We start from the raw sequence: 22,285 nt of genomic DNA on the forward strand, positions 1-22,285 counted from the left end.
AGCTTTTTTAAGGAAAAGACAGAAGGGAGATATGTTATTATTCACTTAAAAAAATCCTCCGGAGCTAGGGAAGGGCATTTGCAGCTCTTTGTTTTCTAGCACCTTGCAGATTCAGAGGACTTGAGTTTTAAGTGTGTAAGTAATTAAAGTCACAGTGGCCTTGAGAGTAGTCAATATCAACAGGCCACTATTAATTGCACTGTTCATCTGTCCCAAGAACTGCCAACATAACACCGCTGGTGACCACTGTGAGCGCTGCAGAGACGGTTACTACGGGAGCGCTGTGCACGGGTCCTGTCAGGCCTGCCCGTGTCCTCACTCAAACAGGTACGGTGGAACCTGGATATAATCCAGAGACATAGAGTGGTTTGGGGATGGCCTAGAATGGGGAAGGGTTAATGGGAAGTGACTGTTATAGGTATGGGCGTCTTGGGAAACAATGAAAATGCTCCAGTTGATTGTGTTAATGTGTGCACAATTCTTTAAATACCCCCAACCTTATTTAAATATGCTAAAAGTCATTTAAATATGCTAAAAAGTCATAATTCACTTTATGTGGGTGAATTATATGCTGTATGAATTCCATCTTAATAATAAAGCAATTTGATGAAAGTGAAACCCAAAAACATAAAACAAAACATTTTTTCCAAATGGCCCACTCATTGGTTTCCCCTTTTTCTTTGGCTATGCATTCAATGGTCAAGGAATTAATAATCCAACACTCATTATTGAGCTAGAATTTGCTGATGAAAATGAAGTTCAGAAACTGGTGAAGACTAATCTCAGGAAGTTTGACTTGGAAAATGAGGTGTGGGGAAGGAGTTGTTACACAGAATAAAGATGTGTTTGATGCTTTTATTAAGTTAATAAGTTGTATCCCTTCAGCTAGAGGTGAGGTTGCCTGGATGGTGAGGTGCTACTTTAGAGAACATGATGGAGGGCTTCCTCTGTTCACTGGGGGAAGGATCCATGAATAAGAAGATGGAGTAAGTCATGACAAGCTCTTAGCAATGGGGTCCCAGACAAAGGAAGAGCAGGGGATAACTCAATTCTGATGACATGTAGATAGAGAGTAAGGATGCGAGAGCAGTTTCAGTGTGGTGGGGGGAGTGTCTTGGGGCAGCAAGGTACCTGCAGAACCTCATAAGCCCTTGGAAGGTATTTGCAATTTATTCTCACTGTGAGGGGGGACCTTCAGGGGAGCTCTGAACCATGGACACAAAATCTGCATTGTCATTCAGACTCCAGAATGTCCAGTAGGTCCTGTGGGTAGAAGGATGGACTTTTCTCTCTCTCTCTCTCTCTCTTTCTTTCTTTCTTTCTTTCTTTCTTTCTTTCTTTCGTTCTTTCTTTTTTTCTTTCCTTCTTTCGTTCTTTCTTTCTTTCTTTCTTTCTTTTTATTTATTTCAAAGAATCACAGTGAGATACACAGTTACAAAGTTGTTCATGATTAGTTTTCAGTCATACAGTGTTCTAACACCAGTCCCTTCACCAGTGTACATTTCCCACCACCAGTGTTCCCAGTTTCCCTCCTGGAACCCCACCACCACCACCACCCTGCCTCTACAACAGACATTTTCTGGGTGCCCGGCCCCACCTCTCTCTTTCCTTTCAGGTATTGTGCTTTGCAATATAGGTTCTGGAAGGTTATCATCTATGTCTCTTTACGACCTTTCAGCACTCAGGTCTTGTCCAGAGTAATCATTTCCAGCTATCTTGTCACAGTGATCTCTTCTCTATCCTAACTATCCTAACTACCTTTCACTGTCCCCCTCCCTTTTATTATTGAATAACCGTGAGCAACAATTACAAAGCTTTCATGTTTGAGTTTCAGTCATACAATGATTGAACAACCATCCCTCCACTGGTGTATATTTTCCACCACCAATGTCCCCAGTATTCCTCAAACCCCCACCCCCACCCCCACATCCCTCCCATCCCCCTGCCTCTATGGCAGTTTCCCTTTTACTCTCTCTCTACTTATGGGCATTATGGTTTGATGGCCTTTTCTTTTCTGGGCTTTTTGTCTCTGGGCTTGGCACCTTGTTCACCATGGTGCATCATTCTTGCTCATAATGTTTACTGTGGAGCAAGCAAAACAGAGCAAGTTACTATGCAAGCAAAAGATGGTGTGAAAATGAGAAGATACTAATGAAGCATCCATTGTGCACAGGCTCAGGAACCAGGGTAGAACTCTGATTGTTCATTGGTACAGTGTCCTAGAAGTTGCCCTAAAAATCACCAGCTGTCACCTGGCCTTTCTGGGGATTCATATTTTGAAACTTGTACCCTGCTTTACCATCCATACATTTGATACTCCTTCAACCTGCCCAGTCCTGCAGCTTTATTTGGAAAAGATTTATCACTTGACTCTTGCCCAGACTTGTATGAACAGAAGCTAGAGAGTTGAAAGCAGCAAGATTTCCAAAGTGCTTTAGAAACAGCTTTCCACTTTGGTTGCAAAGAGCATTGTTATTATCAAGGTCAGCTTCCAGCTTCCACAGTGTGAAGTAACAAGCAGTTCCTCTGATTTATCAGTAAAACCCCATTTTTATCTAATTCTTCCAGCAGTGTTTGTACTGCTGATAGATTTCTAACTGTGTCTTGAGGGGTCATTCTGTGTCCGTCAAGAGAAGTTTCCCCAGTAAGAATTCTCTTAGCCTGAAGGATCAATGGAACTAGACTCCCTGGTATTTTTGTCACTGTATTACTCGATGGACACTGAGACATTTCTCAGGGCAACATCAGGGCTTTTCATGATATCTTTACTTACTGATTTGAAAGCTTTCTCAAAATAGAGGCCAGCTTAGAACTCTAAAGGAAGGGAATCGAATTCCACAACTTGATTTGGAGAACATAAAAATCCCCAATGACTGATGATTGAGTGACAGAAATACCTTGGGAGTTCAGCATTCTCTTATCTTAGTCTCTCCTGGGGCTTAGAATGGGGCTTCCTCTTTCCCCACTTTTCCCAGAAGTCACTGTGCCCAGGAGAAAAGAACTAGAATAAACAAGGAGAGAAAAATTTTGGAGAACCAGAGTTCTCTGTTCTTTTTTTTTTCTGCCTAGACTTGTTTTATTCCTTCCTTGTTATTCCTGGAAAAATGCTGTTGTAATCAACTCTTCCAAAACGAGCTGCTTTGCTTTGTCTTAAGGGAAAGAACATATTTCACTATGCCACAGATAAAACAAAATAAAAACCTCCAAATCCTTATTCACCAAAATTTGCCCAATGTCAGCTGAAATAATGCATCATTATAACAACACAACGGGCAAAATTTTCTTGACACAGAAAATAGCCAGACCTCCAGTTTCATTTTTACTTAATGCAAGCCAATTCTTGGTGGCAACAAATAAAGAGAATAAAACCATTGCTTTCTGTTATGACTATGTTTGTTTGCTTGTTTGTTTTCTCTTCTAGTTTTGCCACCGGCTGTGTTGTGACTGGGGGAAATGTGAGGTGCTCCTGCAAACCTGGATACACGGGAACACAGTGTGAAAGGTGGGTGTGCCCCCTCCAGGTGGGTGGGTTCCTTAGGCAGATAGTCCAGGCATGTGCTAATAGGTGGGGCGCTGATGGTGGTGGCTCTGAGTCAGGCTGTTGGTTTCCAGGATGAAGGTGGAGAAAAGATCTCGAGAAAATTGTGAGCCTGCTCATTCAATACTTTATGGTCTTTCTTCACTTCCATGTCTTGTATACGTTTCAAAACTTGATTATGAGGCCCAACATTTTATAGATCTTTCTACTCACTAACATATTCCCTACAGAGCCCTTATATCCCTATGGGAATTTCTGCATACCCACCCAAACATCTTGACATAATCCTTCTCCACATCCCTGGACGCCCCATGGTGCCGCCACCCCCTATACTTATGATGCAACTGTACACAGTCCTACATATTCTCAGATAACCACAACACTAGATATTTGCCACCCCACTGCCTCACACACACCCTCTCTATCCCCACAGGATATTATGAACACTTGAAGGATAATCTGTGTCTTATTCATTTCTGAATCCCTAGTGCCCAGAATGATTTTGTTGTATAACAGATGTTTAGTAATGCTTGCAAAGAGAAGAATAACTATTGCAAAATGCGATGGATGTACTTGACTCGAAAGGGAGAGCCAAGCTTTAGTTATTTTTGATGATCTTGTGCACGCAGGATGTTGCCAAGGATTGTGAAAACTGAAATTAAATTCTTAATGATATTGCTTGAACTATAGCACACACTTATTTGGAAAAATGACAACATAGTAAATGAATCACATGACAACATACTTTTCACGTTATATGTAAGAATAAGATCCATATATACTAGCAAAAAAATAATACAAGTAGCTAGGAACAAATGAGGCCTCCCTACCCATGTTGTAAACTCTATAGGTAATCCTATGCATGACCATTTACCTCTTGAAAACCACTGTTAAAATCTTGTTTTGTGTTCTTACAGATCATTTTTATGTACATGATTTTTTTTCATGGGCTGGAGTGAAAGCACAGTGGGTAGGGTGTTTGCCTTGCACGCAGCCGACCTGGGTTCAATTCCTCTGTCCCTGTCGGAGAGTCTGGCAAGCTACCGAGAGTATCCCGCCCAAATGGCAGAGCATGGCAAGTTCCCCGTGGCATATTTGATATGCCAAAAACAGTAACAGCAAGTCTCACAATGGAGACTTTAGTGGTGCCGTTCAAGCAAATGGATGAACAGCGGGAGGACAGTGCTACAATGCTACAGAATTTTTTCTTAAAAACAAATCAATTTCTGTATACTTTCTGCTTCCATTTTTTTCTTATCTAACAATACTCTGATCACATCATGTCAGGACGAAAAGTTCCATAATCTCCTGCTATTGATCTTGACTATAGTTCTCTATTCAAAGTTCCACGAAAATCAAGTCCTTACAGCTATTTGTGTACAGAGCTCATAAAGATATAATTAGAGAAGTAGTGGATTTTTGTGCTTTTGATACATTTTTGTCAGTTGTATCTCTACATTCCCACGAGGAGCAGAAAACCAAATGCCTGCCACCACTGGATACTAAAAGCTGACAGATTTTATTTGCTTTTGTATTCATTGTATTTTACTAATCCATCCTCTGCAATGCTTGGGGGATCGTGCAGTATCAGGGGTTGAACTTGGCCTCCTGCATGCAAAGAATGTGCTCAACCTGCGGCCTTCTACCCTCACTGAAGAGGTATTTAAAATAGCTATAAATCTGAGATGGAAAAATTATATCTTTTTTATTCTGCTTTATTGAGGTAACACTACATCACAACATTATATATTTAAGGTTGCAGTGCATCAGTCTAAATCAATGTCTATATATTATATCTATTTCACCACTAAAAGCCTCCTGACTATGCTCAGGGAAACATATTCAGTAAGTACTAGGATCTAATCCAGGTAAGGCAAGCACCTTACCCACTGTGCTATCTCTCTGGCCTCTAAGCTGTATTTTATAGTACAGTATCCAGAGTGGGATTATCTGAAACACTTCAGACGAGCTAGGATTTAGGGAGGTCTGAGGGAGGTCGCTAAATCAGTGGATCAAGAACGTGGAAGCAAAGGACAGTACAACTAGGAAATGATGGCAAGAAGGTCAACATGGGGCTGGATCCATAGTATAGAGTGTAGGGTACTTGCCTTGGATGTAGCTGATCAGTTTTCAATTTCCAATATCACATAAGGTCCCCTGTGCACCACCAGGAGTAACTTCTGAGTGCAGAGCCAGGCGTAACCCCTGAGCACCACCTGGTATGTGACCCCCTGTCCCTCGAAAATAAAAGCAAAATATTTAAAAAAATTTTAAAAAGAGGAAGGCTAATATACTAGAACAGTGATTCCCAAAGTGGCAGTACCTCTTCTGGGGCACTGGGATCATAGTGGACGGTGCAGTTGGGAGTGTTTTCTGTTCACTTACATAAAGAAGGTGGATTTCTCCAGGGCCACTAAGTGACATTTTTTTTTCCTGAAAAGGGGATAATAGGTCATCTAGTTGAGAACCTCTACAGTGGATACCTATTGCAAGTGGAAGGGGATTTTTTTGGAGGAGGGGATTTCCATTGGCTTTTATAACCCTTTCCCCCTCATCCCAGCCCCCAATTCTGATGACAGCCAGTCTCATTAGTTGTTGTAGCTCTGTCGTCTGTGGAGTCAGGGTCTCATCCATGCAGGCATATGTCCTGTCACTGAGCCTCATCCCTGCCCCAAATCAGAAAGTTTTCCTTCACTCAACATTGTGTTTAATGAGTATAGAGGAACCTGTTATTCCTTGTAATCAGTAACTAACTCTTTGCAAGAGTAAAACAAAAGTAGAACCAGACTTCCTAGATATTTTGTTGACTTTACAAGTATGTTGTAATTGTGTACCTTTCGAATGGAAAGTTTAGATAGAGGTGACACATCTCAATCAAATGGAACTTATACATGTTTTATTAATTAATTTTTTTCCCTACAATATTATTGTTATACCTGCAGTGCTGCTACACATGTCCACTATCAGACTACCAAGATCCCACTGTCATTATCTCAAGGGTCCCTACAGCCCCCAGCACCCTAAGATCCCAGTTATTATAGACTGCTTTGTTTCATAGAATATAAGGCCAGTCACATAAAAGGCAAGTTCAGGGTCCAGAGAGATGATGTACAAGTGTTAACTCTCTCTCTCTCCCTCCCTCCCTCCCTCCCTCTCTCTCTCTCTCTCTCTCTCTCTCTCTCTCTCTCTCTCTCTCCCTCTATCTCTATATATCTCTGGACATTATGGGCTAAATTAAACTATTAGTACATTACCAAACTATTGAGTAGATTTAAATAAGCCTCCTCAGTTTAGTTATCTTCTTGAAACTTAGGGGATGTGTGTTTTCTACTTCCTGTTTAGTTTTTTTTTTAATTCTTATGATACTTATTGCTATAAATTTGCCTCTAAACCTCTAAATACAAGTCTGGCTATATCACATGAGTTTATTTTATTTTACTTTTTATTAAGACATCGTAATTCGCAAGGTTTTTCAATGTAGAGATTTAGGCATATAATATTCCAACACCAATCCCACCCCCAGTGTTAGTTTCCCAAGTACAGCAGGTAAGACAATTGCCTTGCATATGGATAACCTGGGTTTAGCTGAACCCCATATAGTCCCCAGAGCACCACTAGGAGTCATGGAGTGATACCTGACAGCAGAGTCCGGAGTAATTCCTGAACATTGCTGGGTGTGGCCCCCAAACAAATAAAAATAGAGTTCCCATTTACTTTCTCAAGTGTGTGGGGGGAGGGGTGGGGGGAGAAGGACAGAGAGAGAGAGAATATTGGCTATCTCTTACTGAGTGTCTATTATGTGCAGACATTGTAACTAGATTCTTTAGTATATTTTCTATTATATCCATTGACCAAAACACTACACTAAGTTCAATTATTTATTTATTTTCTGTTATACCTATCTGGTACCTAAAATGTACCCAACCTGTACCCAAGCTCTGCTCTCCCAGGTGCTTGTGATAACATCAGTGAGCACAACAACCAAGACCTCTGTACCCACTTGGAGCTTATATTTTCATGGAAGATGAAAACACTGAAGTTTGATGTATTACAGCAGCAGCCCAGAAACAATCTAGTCTGTGGTGAAATCCAGCCAGATTTCTTGAGGGTTGGAGTTTGCGCTTTTCCTGGTGGTCCTTGGGGCTTATTTCTGCTCTGTGCTTATGGATCACTCCTAGTGGTGCTGGTGCACCACATTTTTTTCTTTGAAGAAATTGTCCATACTGCATACCACATCCAAGGGAAGCACCTTAACCTCTGTATTATCTCTCCATTCCCAGCCAGACCATCTTCACTCAAAACCTGTGCCTTTTGCACAGTTCTTTGGTGTAGAGCTTAAGTTTCCTTTGATGCATAAGTTTCCTTTGATACATACCCACACACCCTTGACTGATGATAAACTACCATGAGCATTGATTTCACGACAATTTGGTGGGTGTGTGTAATGGTGGGGGAAGAGTGTTAGTAGAACTTTGCTAATGGATTCAAATATTTTAATTCACATTCCTATTCTAGAAACAGTAAAATGTGTTTTTACAAGAATCCCAGAATGAAGGAAATATGATCTTTGGTTCTGATTCTGATTTTGTGCCCCCCCCCCCCACTCCACCCCACCAGCAGTGCTCAGGAGGCCCAGGGGATCGTTCAGTACGAGGATCTGAGGGCTAAGGTTTCAGACACTGAAGTGCTGACTATTCCCCCAGCCACCCTGGCAGTGCTTGGGCATCTTCAGGACTGCACATGGTTGCTGCCTGGGTCACCGTACAGTGCTGGTGATCAAACTTCACTCCTGTGCAATTTCTCCAGTCCCTGCTCTTTTAACTTGTAGGTAATAAAGTGAGTTGTTATCTCCAAAATTATCTAGGATAGGGAAGGCCCAAGGCAGCAGCTGGACTGCTCTCACTATGTTCAGTACTGAGCAATTAGTACAAATAGGAGTTGAGTACAATAGGAGTGATTGATAAAATGTCCCGTTAGGCAAGAATTTTAAATTATGGATCTTACTTTACATTTTTTCTTTGAATGAATTGTCTGTAAATCAAAACATTTTAAACTGTGATATCTTCAGGAATGTAAATCTCTCTCGCTTGCTTGCTCTTTTGGAGGGGGTCTTCCAAACAGACAGTACCTTTGGGGGTGAGGGGGACATCACTTCTGGCTGTACTTGAACTAGCTGTGTGACCTGAAGTTTCAGCACTAAGGCCAGTGACGGGATGGTACCTGGTGACAAAGTGCTGGGGACTTTGCAGTGTGAGGATGGCGCCTAGTACATGCATGACATATGCTCCAGTCGTTTGAATTCTTTACCTTGCTCAGGAACATTACCTTCACATGAAATTCACTCTCCCCTGATTTCCATGTGGTCAAACCACTGGCTCCTATGATTTCTTTTCACTTTCCTGTTGTTTTGAGGGTAATTGTTATAGGTAGATCTCTCATACTGGGTGTCAGAGAGAAAAGGAGCTGAACTTCTGTGCTCATAAGTTCTCCTTCAAGCCATTAGTATCTGTCTTGAAACTATGCCTGTGGAATGATGGCAGTACCTCCCCATAGAGTTACAGTACCAAAAATAGAGAGCTAAAGCTTGAGAAAATTGAGTGAGAAATAATTTTTTTTTTGCTTTCCGTGTTTTCTATAGGTGTGCACCAGGATATTTTGGGAATCCCCAGAAATTTGGAGGTAGCTGCAAACCATGTAATTGCAATAGCAATGGCCAGTTGGGCAGTTGTGACCCCATAACAGGAGGTAAGGTTGGCTCATATCTCAGTTGACCTGTAAAACTGGTATAAAGTAGCAGGCAAGGAACCAGCAAACATTTCAGCAAGCCTAATACATAATTCTAGATAACTGTTTGCCCTTTGTTTTGACAACCCTGGGAATATTTAGGTAGTATTGAAAGTTTTGGTGATAACTCTCTTGGATGCTTTTTTTTCCTTTTTTTATAGAAATTCGTTTTAAAACTCAGCTTATTATACAAAATACCCCCGGGCCCTATTCTGATGTATTTTCTTTTAAGCTCTCCATTTGACATTCTAAGTTTATTTTATATCAGCTCTCTTCATGTGCATAGCTGAAGAATTGAAGCGTACTTTGTGTAAGAGCAATAGATGTTCTGGGATGTGGGTGGTATAATTGTGATGAATTTTACATGGCAGGGAGAAAAAGACAATGGTGGGAGTCAATATGGGTTCATTAGGAACCAACTGGGAAGGAACAGGTAGATTCTTCTCTTCCTTGACAGAGAATATTAAAGTGATTTGTCAGGAAAATGCCACTAATAATGTGTGATATCAAACGCTTAGATCAAATATCTCATTTATAGTTATGACAAGGAAAAGAGCTAAACCCTGGGTGTGGGATTAGAATAAATCAGGTGACTGTTCCCAAAGGAATGCAGAGTAAATGGATTATCTTCAGTCTAGAAGACTGAGTCTGCTATCAAGCCTTGGGACTTTATCCTCAGCTCCATTTTCTTCAAATTTTTCCATGTGAATTGGAAAGATAAAATACATTGCCACCTCAAAATCAGATCACACCCACCTGGGATACTCAGCCGATGCTTCCTCCATTTGACACAGAATATAAAAAGACCTGAACTACTTGCCATGGTGGACAGTTTCCAAGCGGACAAAATTATGTTGGGGATAATCATGTGGTCCTCTAGTGGAATGGGAAAATAATTTGTATGGGCTAGCTGAACTGTGAGTTAGTAGCAAGAGTAGTGAAAAGAGCTTAGGTTTCAGTCAGCAGTAAGTTGGGCATAGCTCCAGAGAATGTCTCTGCCTCTAAGATATCTCTTATGTCCCTGGGCTCTGGTGTCAACACCAGGTGTCTGCTGCTCCCTGGAAGGCTGTCCTGCAAGTTCTGCAAGGGCTGGTGCCTGTAGGACACAGTAGACAAGGTTTGTTCAGAAATTGTGTGAGGGCTGGAAAGGACATGGAACCAGGTCCCATAAGGAAAGACTAGCACATCAGGACGGCAAGACTGGATTTGAAAGTCTGGTGGAGGGAGGTAGTTCTTGTCCCATGCGGCCTGAAAGAAGCTCTAAAACAGGAGCGGCAACCTCTTGTGGGAAACTAAGGAAGGGAGATCTATTTTTTTTAAAATTTTTATTAGTGAAACATCATGAGGTACAGTTGTAGACTTACAAATTTTTGTGCTTGGGTTTCAATTATACAATGATCAAGTACCCATCCCTCCACCAGTGCCCATTTTCCACCACTACGGATCCCAGTATCCCTCCCACCCCCCATCCCCCTAGTCCCACCCTGCCTCTGTGGCAGGCCATTCCCTTTGGTTCTCTCTCTCCTTTTGGGTGCTGTGGTTTGCAAAAGAGGCATTGAGTGGGAATCATGTTCGGTCTATAGTCTACTTTCAGCATGCTTCTCCCATCCTTGGAGGATCCTCCCAAACCCCTTTATTTGGTGCTCCCTTCTCTATCTGAGCTGCCTTTTCCCCTAGCATGTGTGGCTGGCCTCCAAGCCATGGAGTGAACCTCCTGGTACTTCTCTCAGCTATTCTTGGGTGTTAGTCTCCTATTTTGTAACTTTATGTTCCCTAGATGAATGCAATCTTTGCACCATTTTTTTGGAAGAATGTCATGGGTATCGTTATAGGAATTGCATTGAATTTGTACAATGCTTTGGGAAGTATCGCCATTTTGACAATGTTAATTCTCCCGATCCATGAACAGGAGATATGTTTTCATTTTCTCATGTCCTCTTTTGTTTCCTGAAGTAGATTTTGTAATTGTCTTTGTACAGGTCCTTTACTTCCTTAGTTAAGCTGATTCCTAGGTACTTGATTTTCTGGGGCACAATTGTGAACGGGATTGTTTTTGTTTTTCATGTCACTTTCTTCTCTCACTGTTTGCGTATAGGAAAGCCATGGACTTTTGGGTATAGATTTTACAGCCTGCCACTTTACTATACAAGTCTATTGTTTCTAGGAGTTTCTTGGTAGAGGTTATAGGGTTCTTTAAGTATAGTATCATATCATCTACGAATAGTGAGAGCTTGATTTCTTCCTTTCCTACCTCAATTCCCTTAATATCTTTTTCTTGCCTAAATGCTATGCAAGTACTTCCAGTACTATATTGAACAGCAGTGAAGAGAGTGGGCATCCTTGTCTCGTCCCTGATCTTAGAGGGAAGGCTCTCAGTTTTTCCCCATTGAGGGTGATGTTTGCTGTAGGCTTGTGGCAGATGGCTTTAACTGTATTGAGGAAAGTCTCCTCTATACCCATTTTGGCAAGGGTTTTCATCATAAGCGGGTGCTGGATCTTGTCAAATGCTTTCTCTGCATCTACTGATATGATCATGTGATTTTTATCTTTTCTTTTGTTGATATGATGGATTATGTTGGTAGATTTTCGAATGTTAAACCATCCTTGCATCCCTGGGATGAATCCTACTTGGTCATGGTGTATGATCTTTTTGATGAGTCATTGGATTCTATTAGCTAATAGTTTGTTGAGGATCTTTGCGTCTGTGTTCATCAGGGATATCGGCCTGTAATTCTCCTTCTTTGTGGTATCTCTGTCTGCTTTTGGTATCAGGGTGATATTTTCATTGTAGAAACTCTTTGGAAGTATTTTTGATATTTCAATTTCGTGGAAAAGCTTAAAGAGAATTGGGAGTAAGTCCTCTTTAAAGATTTGGAAGAATTCACTAGTGAATCCATCTGGGCCAGGACTTTTGTGCTTGGGGAGACTTTTTATTACCATTTCAATTTCCTTGATGGTGATAGGACTGTTCAGGTTTTCCAGGTCCTCTTGGTTCAGCCTTGGGAGTCTATAGGAATCTAGGAATTTATCCATTTCCTTGAGGTTTTCATGTTCCATGGCATAAAGCTTCTCAAAGTACTCCCTGAGGATCCTTTGAATTTCTGTAGTTTCTGTTGCAGTGACCGCTTTTCATTTCTGATTCAGCTTATTAGGGTTTTCTCTCTTCCTTTCTTTGTGAGTTTTGCTAGAGGCTTATCAATCTTGTTTATTTTCTCGAAGAACAAGCTCCTTAGTTTCATTGATCTTTTGGATTGTTTTTTGGGTTTCCATCTCGTTCATCTCTGCTCTGAGTTTTATTATTTCCACCCTCCTGTTAGGATTGGGCTTCTTTTGTTGGTCCTTCTCCAAGCTCTTAAGCTGTGAGTTTAGGTTACTTATGTGGGCTCGCTCCTCCTTCCTGAGGAATGCTTGTAGAGCTAATAAACTTCCCTCTTAACACAGCTTTTGCTGTGTCCCATAAGTTTTGGTAACTCGTGTCTCATTTTCATTTGTTTCCAGGAATCTTTTGATTTCCCCTTTGATTTCCTTTCTAAGCCACTTGTTGTCCAATAGTGAACTCTTTAATTTCCAGGTGTTTGATTTAGTTTTCTGTTTTTGTGTGTGTTTTACTTCTAATTTCAGCACATTATGGTCTGAGAAGATTGTTGATACAATCTGTATATTCTTAATTTTATGGAGGTATGTTTTGTGGCTCAGATGTGATCTATTTTGGAGAATGTTCCATGCACGCTTGAGAAGAATGTGTATTCAGCGTTTTGAGGATGAAGTGTCCTATATATATTTACTAAGTCCCTTTCTTCCATTTTTTCCCTCAGATGAAGTATGTCCTTGCTAAGCTTGAGTCTGGTTGATCTATCAAGAGGTGATAAAGCAGTGTTGAAGTCTCCCACTAGTATTATACTGCTATCAATGTCTCTTTCTCCAAGTCTATGAGTAGTTGTTTAAGTACTTTGCTGGTCCCTCATTAGGTGCATATACATTTAGTATTGTAAGTTCTTCCTGTTGTACAGATCCCTTGATCAGTAAGAAATGGCCTTCACTGTCTCTTGTGACCTTCTTCAGTCTGAAATCAGTGTGGTCTGATATGAGGATGGCTACCCCAGCTTTTTTATGGGAGCTGTTTGCCTGTAGGATTTTTTCCAGCCTTTGACTCTGAGCCTGTGTTTGCTTTGACTATTGAGATGTGTTTCTTGCAGGCAGCAGAATGTTGGGTTCAATTTTTTAATCCATTCTGCCACTCTGTGTCTTTTAATTGGTGCGTTTAGCCCATTGACATTGAGAGAGATTATTGTTATTGGGTTTTGTCCCATTTTTCTGTTGAAATTTGGCGTATTTGAGGGGCCTGTCTTGTCTTAAAGTAGCCTATTTAGTTGTTCTTATAACCATGGTTTGGAGTCTATGAAATTCCTGAGCTGTTGTTTGTCTGTGAAACTGTATGTTATTCCTTCTATTATGAATGAGAGTCTTGCTGGGTAAAGTATTTTTGGTGAGGCATTTATTTCATTGAGTTTTCTCACTACATCCCACCACTGTTTTTGGGTCATGAGGGTTTCACCAGACAAATCAGCTGTGAATCTTAAGGATGCTCCTTTATAGGAAATTTCTTTCTTTGATTGTGCTGCTTTCAGAATTTTGTCTCATCAGGGTTTTCTTCCTGTCCCTCTGGAACTCCAATAATTCTTATGTTACCCCTCTTGACTTCATCACAATCTTCTCTTGCCATCTGTTCCTGAATTGTGAGTCTCTTTTCCATTTTCTGCTCTTTTCTGGAGAGTCTCTGAACTTCATCTTCGAGCTCACTGATTCTGTTCTCAGCAGCTGTTACTCTGCTGCTGAGGTCTTCCACTGAGTTTTTCAATTCGCCTACCAGGTTTTTCAGGTCTGACATTTCCGTTTGCGTTTTCCTCATTTCTACCTTCAAATCCTCTTGTCTTTTATTGGCACTGTTTTCCATTGTTTCTTTTAGCTCCCTAAGCATCCTCAGTAGCTCCCTTCAAAATTCCTTGTCAGATAGGTTGTCTAGCACTTCATTACTGTTGGTGTCTTCTGGGCTAGACTCTTCAATAAGAAAGCTTGGTGGGCTTTTGCGTTGTTTTACCATTGTGACCAGTGTGGTTTAGACCACCACACTCTCTGTTACTATTCTGCTTGAGATGCAGAATGAATTGAGATAGGCTTAATGAATTATTGGCTAATGTGTTTCTGGTGGTTAAGATAACCTAGTGAAAGTACCATGTAAGAGGGTAACTTATGGTTTCTATGGGATATGTAGTGGGAGAATAACTCAGGAAGAATAACTCACAGCCGTGGCTCCAGGAAGGGGCCCTGACGCCGGGCGGCGGGTGGATACCTGATGAATGAGGAGAGAGTGCCCAGAGTGGTTCAGCTTTGTTTTCGCATGGTGTGCCTCAATTCCCGTCCCCCGCAGACCAAGGGTGAAAACTGGTTGTTCTCAGGGGATCTGGTTAGCCGCACAGGCCTGGGAAGGGGCCCTGCTGCCAGGCGGGTACCTGATGAATGAGCAGAGGGAGATATGTTTGAAGGAAGACGTGTGACATGTTGACAGAGGAAAAGGAGTGCTCCCTGAAGAACATGCCTTCTGCTGGAAGCTTCAGTTTGCACACAGCTTAGTCAGAAAATGATTATCTTTCTCAACCCCACCCTGTTACAAATAAGTAATCTGGATTGCACATGGCAGCTCTTTGGTCCAAATATGGAAGATAATGCTCAAATACATAAAACTTTGTCTTTTTTTCATTCTTCTTGTACTAATTAATAGTGTACAAATTATCTGGTGGTCAAAACTCAAACCCGTTTGAAAAACTGCACTGATAAAATGGTCACACATATTGATCAGTGTACAGTTGAAACCTAAGCACAAAAATTTGTAAATCTATAACTGTACCTCATGGTGTTTCACTAACAAAAATTTTTTTAAAAATGTAAATGATGGAGAATGGGCATTGGTGGAGGGATGGGTACTGGATCATTGTATAACTGAAACCCAAGCACAAAAATTTGTAAGTCTACAACTGTACCTCGTGGTGTTTCACTAATAAAAAATGTTTAAAAAATGATCACACACATAAGCCAAGTCTTCATAGGCCAAGTGAGAGAATGATGGAAATATAACCAGATAAAACCAGAGTCTGGGCAGTAAGGCATTTATGATTTAACTGAGGAAATGAAAGTGACACAAAAGAATGCACCAAAGAAATATTAAAAAAGAGGAATAAAAGAAACTATGGTTTGTGTCCAGAAGAGAGAGAGAAAGAGAGAGAGAAAGAGAGAGAGGAGAAGAAGAAGAAGAAGAAGAAGAAGAAGAAGAAGAAGAAGAAGAAGAAGAAGAAGAAGAAGAAGAAGAAGAAAAAGGAGGAGGAGGAGGAGGAGGAGGAGGAAGGAGGAGGAGGAGGAGGAGGAAGAGGAAGAAGAAAGAAGAAGAAGAAGAAGAAGAAGAAGAAGAAGAAGAAGAAGAAGAAGAAGAAGAAGAAGAAGAAGGAGGAGGAGGAGGAGGAGGAGGAGGAGGAGGAGGAGGAGGAGGAGGACGAGGACGAGGACGAGGACGAGGACGAGGACGAGGACGAGGCCTGCCACAGACATAGAGACATAAAGGCAGGCTGGGGGAGGGAGGGTAGGGGGAAATGGGTCACTGGTTGTAGGAAATGGACACTGGCGGAGGGATGGGTGTTGGATCATTGTATGACTGAAACCCCATCATGAGCAGCTTTGTAACTATGTATCTCATTGTGACTCAATCAAAAAAATTAAACTTAAAAAAGAAATCATGATTTGATGTATGATATCAAAATATAGGTAAGTATGTATAAAGAAACATTGCTTATCTTTGAGTGGTAAGATCAAGGTTGATGTTTCTATCAAAATAAATGTGGGGGCCAGAGATGTAACTCAGGGGAAGAGCATCTGCTTTGTATGAATGAGTCCCTAGGTTAAATCCCTAACACTCCACCAAAAAAATAAAACTAATATGGTTTAAAAGTATAAACACACAAAGTGTAGTGTTGAGAAGAAAAAGTACAAAAACTTCCTTGGGGAGCGTCAAGGAAAATTTTAAGCTTAACATTTTTCTATTGCAATATCAAGATTATTTTCTTGAGGTATGTGAGAGTGTAGGGGTGTCTGGTCTGGGGGCAGGGGTTAGCAGGTAAGAGAATTATGTACTAGGAGAGAAAGAAAAGAAGTGGAAGTAGTAAAGAATAACTAGTGTGCTTTCCAGACTAGCCAGGAACCACAAAATTGGCCTGATATGTGCTAGCTGGAGGTGTGTGTCTCTCTCAGTGCCTTCCGCCCTGCTGTGTTACTTAACTCCCCGCCATCTGCAGACCATTAAGTCACAGGACAATAGGGACTTTTGCCTTGCACTCTTTGTCTATTTTGCACCTGCAAAGTGCCATCGCACGCAGGGGCTGCTTTGTGGTGTTCCACAAGTCTTTATAAAATGTCTCTGAGTGATACGGGAAGAGACAGTTTCTAGGAAGCTATCAAAGGAAGAAAGCCTTAACATGAATGAGAAAAGTTTTAATTTGATCAGAATGTCATGGCCCTTTATTTAGAAGTAACTGTGTTTACAATCAGGGAGGCTCCAAGGGAAGTACCTGCATCTGGGGAGATAAAGCTGCCTGGGCAGGGCCGGGGAGAGGGAGAGAACTGGGCAGGGACAGTGGTACAGAGGCATGAGGGACTGGCTTTACCTCCCCTACCTGCCTTTCCCCAAAGCCAAGTTATATAGCAGATGAAAAGTAAGTTGAGTAACAATATTTTCTTTGATTCTTATTTCTCGTTTCAGAGTGCATAAACCAAGAACCCAAAGATAGTGGTCCTGGAGAAGAATGTGATGGTGAGCAAAGAAAGCCCCTATCTGTACCCAGAGTGTGGAGCAGAGGTTGTGTGAGCTCCAAGCTACCTGTGCAGGGCTTAGGGTGGGACAACAATGGTGGGAGAAGATTACCTGGGGCATGTCCAGCCTCTGACACATACAAGCTACAAGATCTTGGCAGTTGACTTCACTTCTCTGAGCCTTGGCTTCCACATTTGGAAAATGGCATAACACCAGTCCTACCCTCAAAAAAATAATTATAATTCGGCATAAAGATAATTATAAGTCTCTTATCAAGATGCCTTGTAAATAGCAAGCACTCAGAAAATAAAAACTACTTTAAAAAAATTTATTAGTGAATCACCGTGAGGTGTACAGTTACTTAAAAACTTTCGTGCTTGTGTTTCAGTCATACAATGATTGAGTACCCATCCCTCCACCAGTGGCCCATTTTTCACCACCAATGGTCCCAGCATCCCTCTCACCACCCCCACCCCATCCCCTCCACCCCACCCCCCCTCTGTGGCAGCACATTCCCTTTTGTTCTCTCTCTCCTTTTGGTTGTTGTGGTTTGCAATAGAGTTATTAAGTGGCCATCATGTTCAGTTTATAGTCTACTTTCAGCCTGCATCTCCCATTCCTAGTGGGCCCTCCTAGCACCCTTTACTTGGTGGTCCCTTCTCTACCTGAGCTGCCTAATAAAGGCTATTTTTTAAAAATTATTTTCCCCACCTACAAAACAAAAGACCAAACAATTACCATTTCACCCCCTCCACTCCAGTTTTATTGAGATATAATGGGTACATAACCTGGTATTAAAGCATTTAACATATTGCTTTTATATATATGTATGTTGTGAAATGATTACGACCATAAGTTTCCTTAGCATCTATCACTTCACATAGTTATTGTTATGATTTTACTTAAGATGAACACTTTTAGGATTATTCTCTGGCAACACTAAGTGTTTGACACAGCCCTGTTAACTATAGTAAATATGGCAGATACTCCATCTGCGGGACTTCTCTTATGAATGCGTATTGACTTTTTGACCCCCATTCCTGTCAGGCATTAGTTCTTTTTAAAACAGTCCAAGGCTCTCCCTTCCCCAGAATCAATATACCTCCCTGAGAAACCCAGGATGGCACTTTTCCCCAAGGGGCTCCACCGACCCGGGCCCAACAGCCCCCCAGCAATGCATTCACTTGCTTTAGCTCACAGCCTTTGCCTTTGCTGCGGCCCCTACAGACTGTGACAGCTGTGTGATGACACTCCTCAATGACCTGGCCAGAATGAGTGATGAGCTTCGCCTGGTCAAATCCCAGCTGCAGGGGCTGAGTGCCAGTGCTGACACTCTAGAGCAGATGAGGCTCTTGGAGACCCGGACTAAGGATCTGAGGGTAAGTCCTCTGTGGGTCCAGCACATGCCCGGCCCAGGATTCAGCAGAAGTTGGTTCTTCATGTGCGTGTTCCACACTCGGGGCCGGTGTGATGATAGTGTGGGAGGCAAAGTCCTTGACTTGCCTGCAACCTAAATCTGGTTCATGTTTGTTCCTGTCACCACGTATGGTTCCTGAGTATAGTCAAGGGTCACTCCTGAGCTCAGAGCTGTGAATGAGCTCTCAGAACCTTGGTAAAAAAAGCCAAACAACAGACAATCAAAGAATCACATATTTTTCCCTGCAGAATTAACATTGAACTTGCTAAATGACTCATTTCTTATCATTATCAGGTTTCCGAAGATCATTGAACTTATTCCAGATGTCCATTCTAAAGTGTCAAAAGTGACATTCTCTCTGTATTTGACTTTCAGGACCAGTTGGTCAGCTATCGTTCTACCATTTCAAATCATGGTTTGAAAGTGGACGGCCTAGAAAAAGAACTGAGTAATTTGAATCGTGAATTTGAGACTGTGCAAGAAAAGGTAATGTATTAGATCAGTATCATTAACCTATTTTATTTTTTTGCTTTCAAGATTCTGTGAGTTTCTTTCCTAATCAACTTAATTTGTTGGTAATCAATTCATTTTTTTTAACAGGTTCAAATAAATTCCAGAAAAGCACAAACACTAAATAACAACATTGACCAGACAATGCAAAGTGCCAAAGAACTGGACTCCAAGCTTAAAACTGTCATAAGCAACGTGCACAGTAAGAGTTACTCAGTCTGATTATGGATTTATAGTATATAATTTGTATTATATAACCTTTCATATCCTGAAACAATTTTTCTTTATGAGTTCAGCATTGTGAAAAAGATTCTGTAGTGATACTGAGAAATTAATAGGAACCCTTGTAAAAATTTGTCCATGTTTTAATTAAGTTCTCTCCTGGAGCCCAAGATTAACAAACTACACCATGTTCTCTAGTTCTTTTGAAGCAAGTCTCTGGGACCGATGGAGAAGGCAACAATGTGCCTACAGGAGATTTCTCCAGACAGTTGGCAGAAGCGGAACGGATGATGAGAGAAATGAGGAGTCGAGACTTTGGAAAGTCCCTGAGAGAAGCAGAAACTGCAAAGAGAGAGTCTCAACTCTGTAAGGATGCTCTGTATTCTTGCCTCCAGTCCTTTCTAGCTGTTTGAAATATACTGTGTCCAGCAGAGTCTGGGTTCCTAGGTATAGGTGGAAGATCTCATCCTTGTGTTCTGAGGGAAGCATCAGTTGGTAAAAATGGGTGGTCTTCAGAGTTCACCAAGAAGCTATCTACTGAAACAACTTACCATCATGCAGAACAGGTTCTTCTCAGACCCTACCTACTGATTCTTCTTTTTCCCCTTTTTAACTGAAATTTCATTGAGTCAGCACCTCATCTTTCTCTATTTTTAATGGCCACCTTACCACCATATGAATTGCTAAACCATAAATTGACATTAGGGCTATAGTTATTAAAATGTGTGTATATTGGGCTGGAGCGATAGCACAGCGGGTAGGGCGTTCGCCTTACAAGCGGCCAACATGGCCAACCCGAGTTCGATTCCTCCGCCCCTCTCGGAGAGCCCGGCAAGCTACCGAGAGTATTCGATATGCCAGACACAGTAACAACAAAGTCTCCAATGGAGACGTTACTGGGCCCACTCGAGCAAATCGACGATCAACGGGAGGGCCTTTACCTTTACCTTTACTGAGTCTGTGAAAATTTGATTAGGGAAAATCCTTCATAGCTCTAAACTATGGGAAATAATTAGTTTGGTGCATATTTCTTTTTTAAAAAATTTTTTATTTAATCACTGTGAGATAGATAGACCATTACAAAGCTGTTCGTGATTGGATTTCATTCATACAGTATTCCAACACCCATCCCTCCACCAGTACATTTCCCAACACCAGTGTCCCCAGGTTTTCTCCCATCACCTCCACTCTCCACCCACTACCTCCTACCTCTATGGCAGGCAAGTTTCCTTTCTCTCTCTCTCTCTCTCTCTCTCTCTCTCTCTCTCTCTCTCTCTCTTTCTCTCTCTCTCTCTCTCTCTCTCTCTCTCTCTCTCTCTCTCTCTCTTCCCCTCCTCCTTTTGGGCATTGTGGTTTGCAATATTTATACTGAAAGATTATCAAGAATATCCCTTACCTACTTTTAACCCTCAGAACTTTTCCAGTGTGATCATTCCCAGCTATTATAGTCATAGCTATCTCTTCTCTATCTTACCTACCCTTAGCCGCCCCCCCCCTACACACACACACTTGTGGTTAGATCCAACCACTGACCAGTCCTCTTAATTCCTTTTTTCCCTGGCCATGGACATTATTCTTCACTACATATATTCTTAATATGAATTTGGTACATATTTCTTCAAATACTGATCTTTAGTGAAATGTCAGACTGGAGCAATAGCACAGCAGGCAGAGCATTTGCCTTGCATACAGCCAACCCGGGTTCGATTCCTCTGACCTTCTCGCAGAGCCCAGCAAGCTACTGCGAGTATCCTGCCCTCATGGCAGAGCCTGGCAAGCTCCTTGTGGTGAATTCGATATGCCAAAAGCAGTAACAACAAGTCTCACAGTGGAGACGTTACTGGTGCCCGCTCGAGCAAAATGATGAACAACGGGAAGAGAGTCCTACACTGAAATGTCTCTCAGTGGTTATTATACACAAAATGTCTGTTTTATTGTAGCATTTGCATTGCTTAAATGTAATATTGGTCTTGGTTTTTAACACTAAAGAAACAATATTAGAGGAGAAGTAGGCTAGGCTTTATACCCTCAGATTAGTCTGAGTTGCAAGGATGACTAATCATGCAAGCCTGGCTTCTCCCAATTTCTCAGGGCCTTGATTTCCCATTCTGATACATGAGCATGGTAACGACTGTTTCTGTGGAAGTTAATTGAGAAAGTTTGTAGTGGCCATCACAGGTACTTTGTAAATGCTAGCTTCTTTCCTGTTTTCCTTGCATATTAAAAGAAAACCATGCACTGGGTAGAAACCCAGCACTCCTTCTGTAGTCTTTCTGGCAGCTTCATGCACTCCCCTCTCAAGTGGAAACCAAACTGTCTTACAGTGCTGAATCAAATCAGGAGCTGGCTGGAAAGCCACCAGGGGGAGAACAGTGGCCTGGTCAAGAGTATCCACGATTCTTTAAACGAATACGAAGGCAAAGTGAGTGACCTGCATGCCATGGTACAGGAAGCAACAGCCCAAGCCAAGAAGGCCAGCAGCCTCAACCAGGAAAATGAGAGGGCTCTGGAGTCCATCCGGGTGAGTTTATAGTTAGGAGCTGCATGCTTTCACTAGTGACAGGGAGTGGGAGGGGGAATCTTTAAAGGGACATGGCCAGGTACCCACCTGGACATCAGACCTACTCAAACAGGAAAGGCATATTACCTGCAAAAACCAAAACCATCCCTACACCTTAGCGGCCACAGAGACTTCTGAACATAAAGCACCAAGAAAGCAGAGAAAAGTGCTTTACCCACCTCCTGCCTGAAGTAGAAATAGAGGAACGGTGCCGCCAAGTAAATAAGAAATTAAACTGATTGCTGTCGTTGATTCACAGCAACATAGATGATATCTGTTTAATAACGGACTTCTGGTGTCAGCTGTGTAAACCTCATTACCATAATGACTAAAGGCATTTCCAGCCAGTCTCTCTTTTGTAAGAGACACATGACAATGAGCAGCAGTTTTCAACCAGAG

General features: G+C 41.7%; 1 protein-coding gene across 1 annotated transcript in view; it reads left to right on the forward strand.

Annotated features, from left to right (window-relative positions):
* The window catches only part of LAMA3 (laminin subunit alpha 3), a 270,464-nt gene that overhangs the window by 192,964 nt on the left and 55,215 nt on the right, over positions 1 to 22,285 (forward strand). Inside the window, exons 40-48 of the mRNA XM_056138444.1 lie at positions 218 to 327; positions 3,422 to 3,502; positions 9,177 to 9,283; positions 17,127 to 17,177; positions 18,405 to 18,556; positions 18,970 to 19,080; positions 19,195 to 19,306; positions 19,525 to 19,692; positions 21,651 to 21,847. Coding sequence (XP_055994419.1) covers positions 218 to 327; positions 3,422 to 3,502; positions 9,177 to 9,283; positions 17,127 to 17,177; positions 18,405 to 18,556; positions 18,970 to 19,080; positions 19,195 to 19,306; positions 19,525 to 19,692; positions 21,651 to 21,847 — 1,089 coding nt within the window. The remainder of the gene's footprint in view (positions 1 to 217; positions 328 to 3,421; positions 3,503 to 9,176; positions 9,284 to 17,126; positions 17,178 to 18,404; positions 18,557 to 18,969; positions 19,081 to 19,194; positions 19,307 to 19,524; positions 19,693 to 21,650; positions 21,848 to 22,285) is intronic.

This window comes from Sorex fumeus, unplaced genomic scaffold, assembly GCF_029834395.1.
Source record: "Sorex fumeus unplaced genomic scaffold, SorFum_2.1 ptg000128l, whole genome shotgun sequence".
In the NCBI taxonomy this organism is placed as follows: domain Eukaryota; kingdom Metazoa; phylum Chordata; class Mammalia; order Eulipotyphla; family Soricidae; genus Sorex; species Sorex fumeus.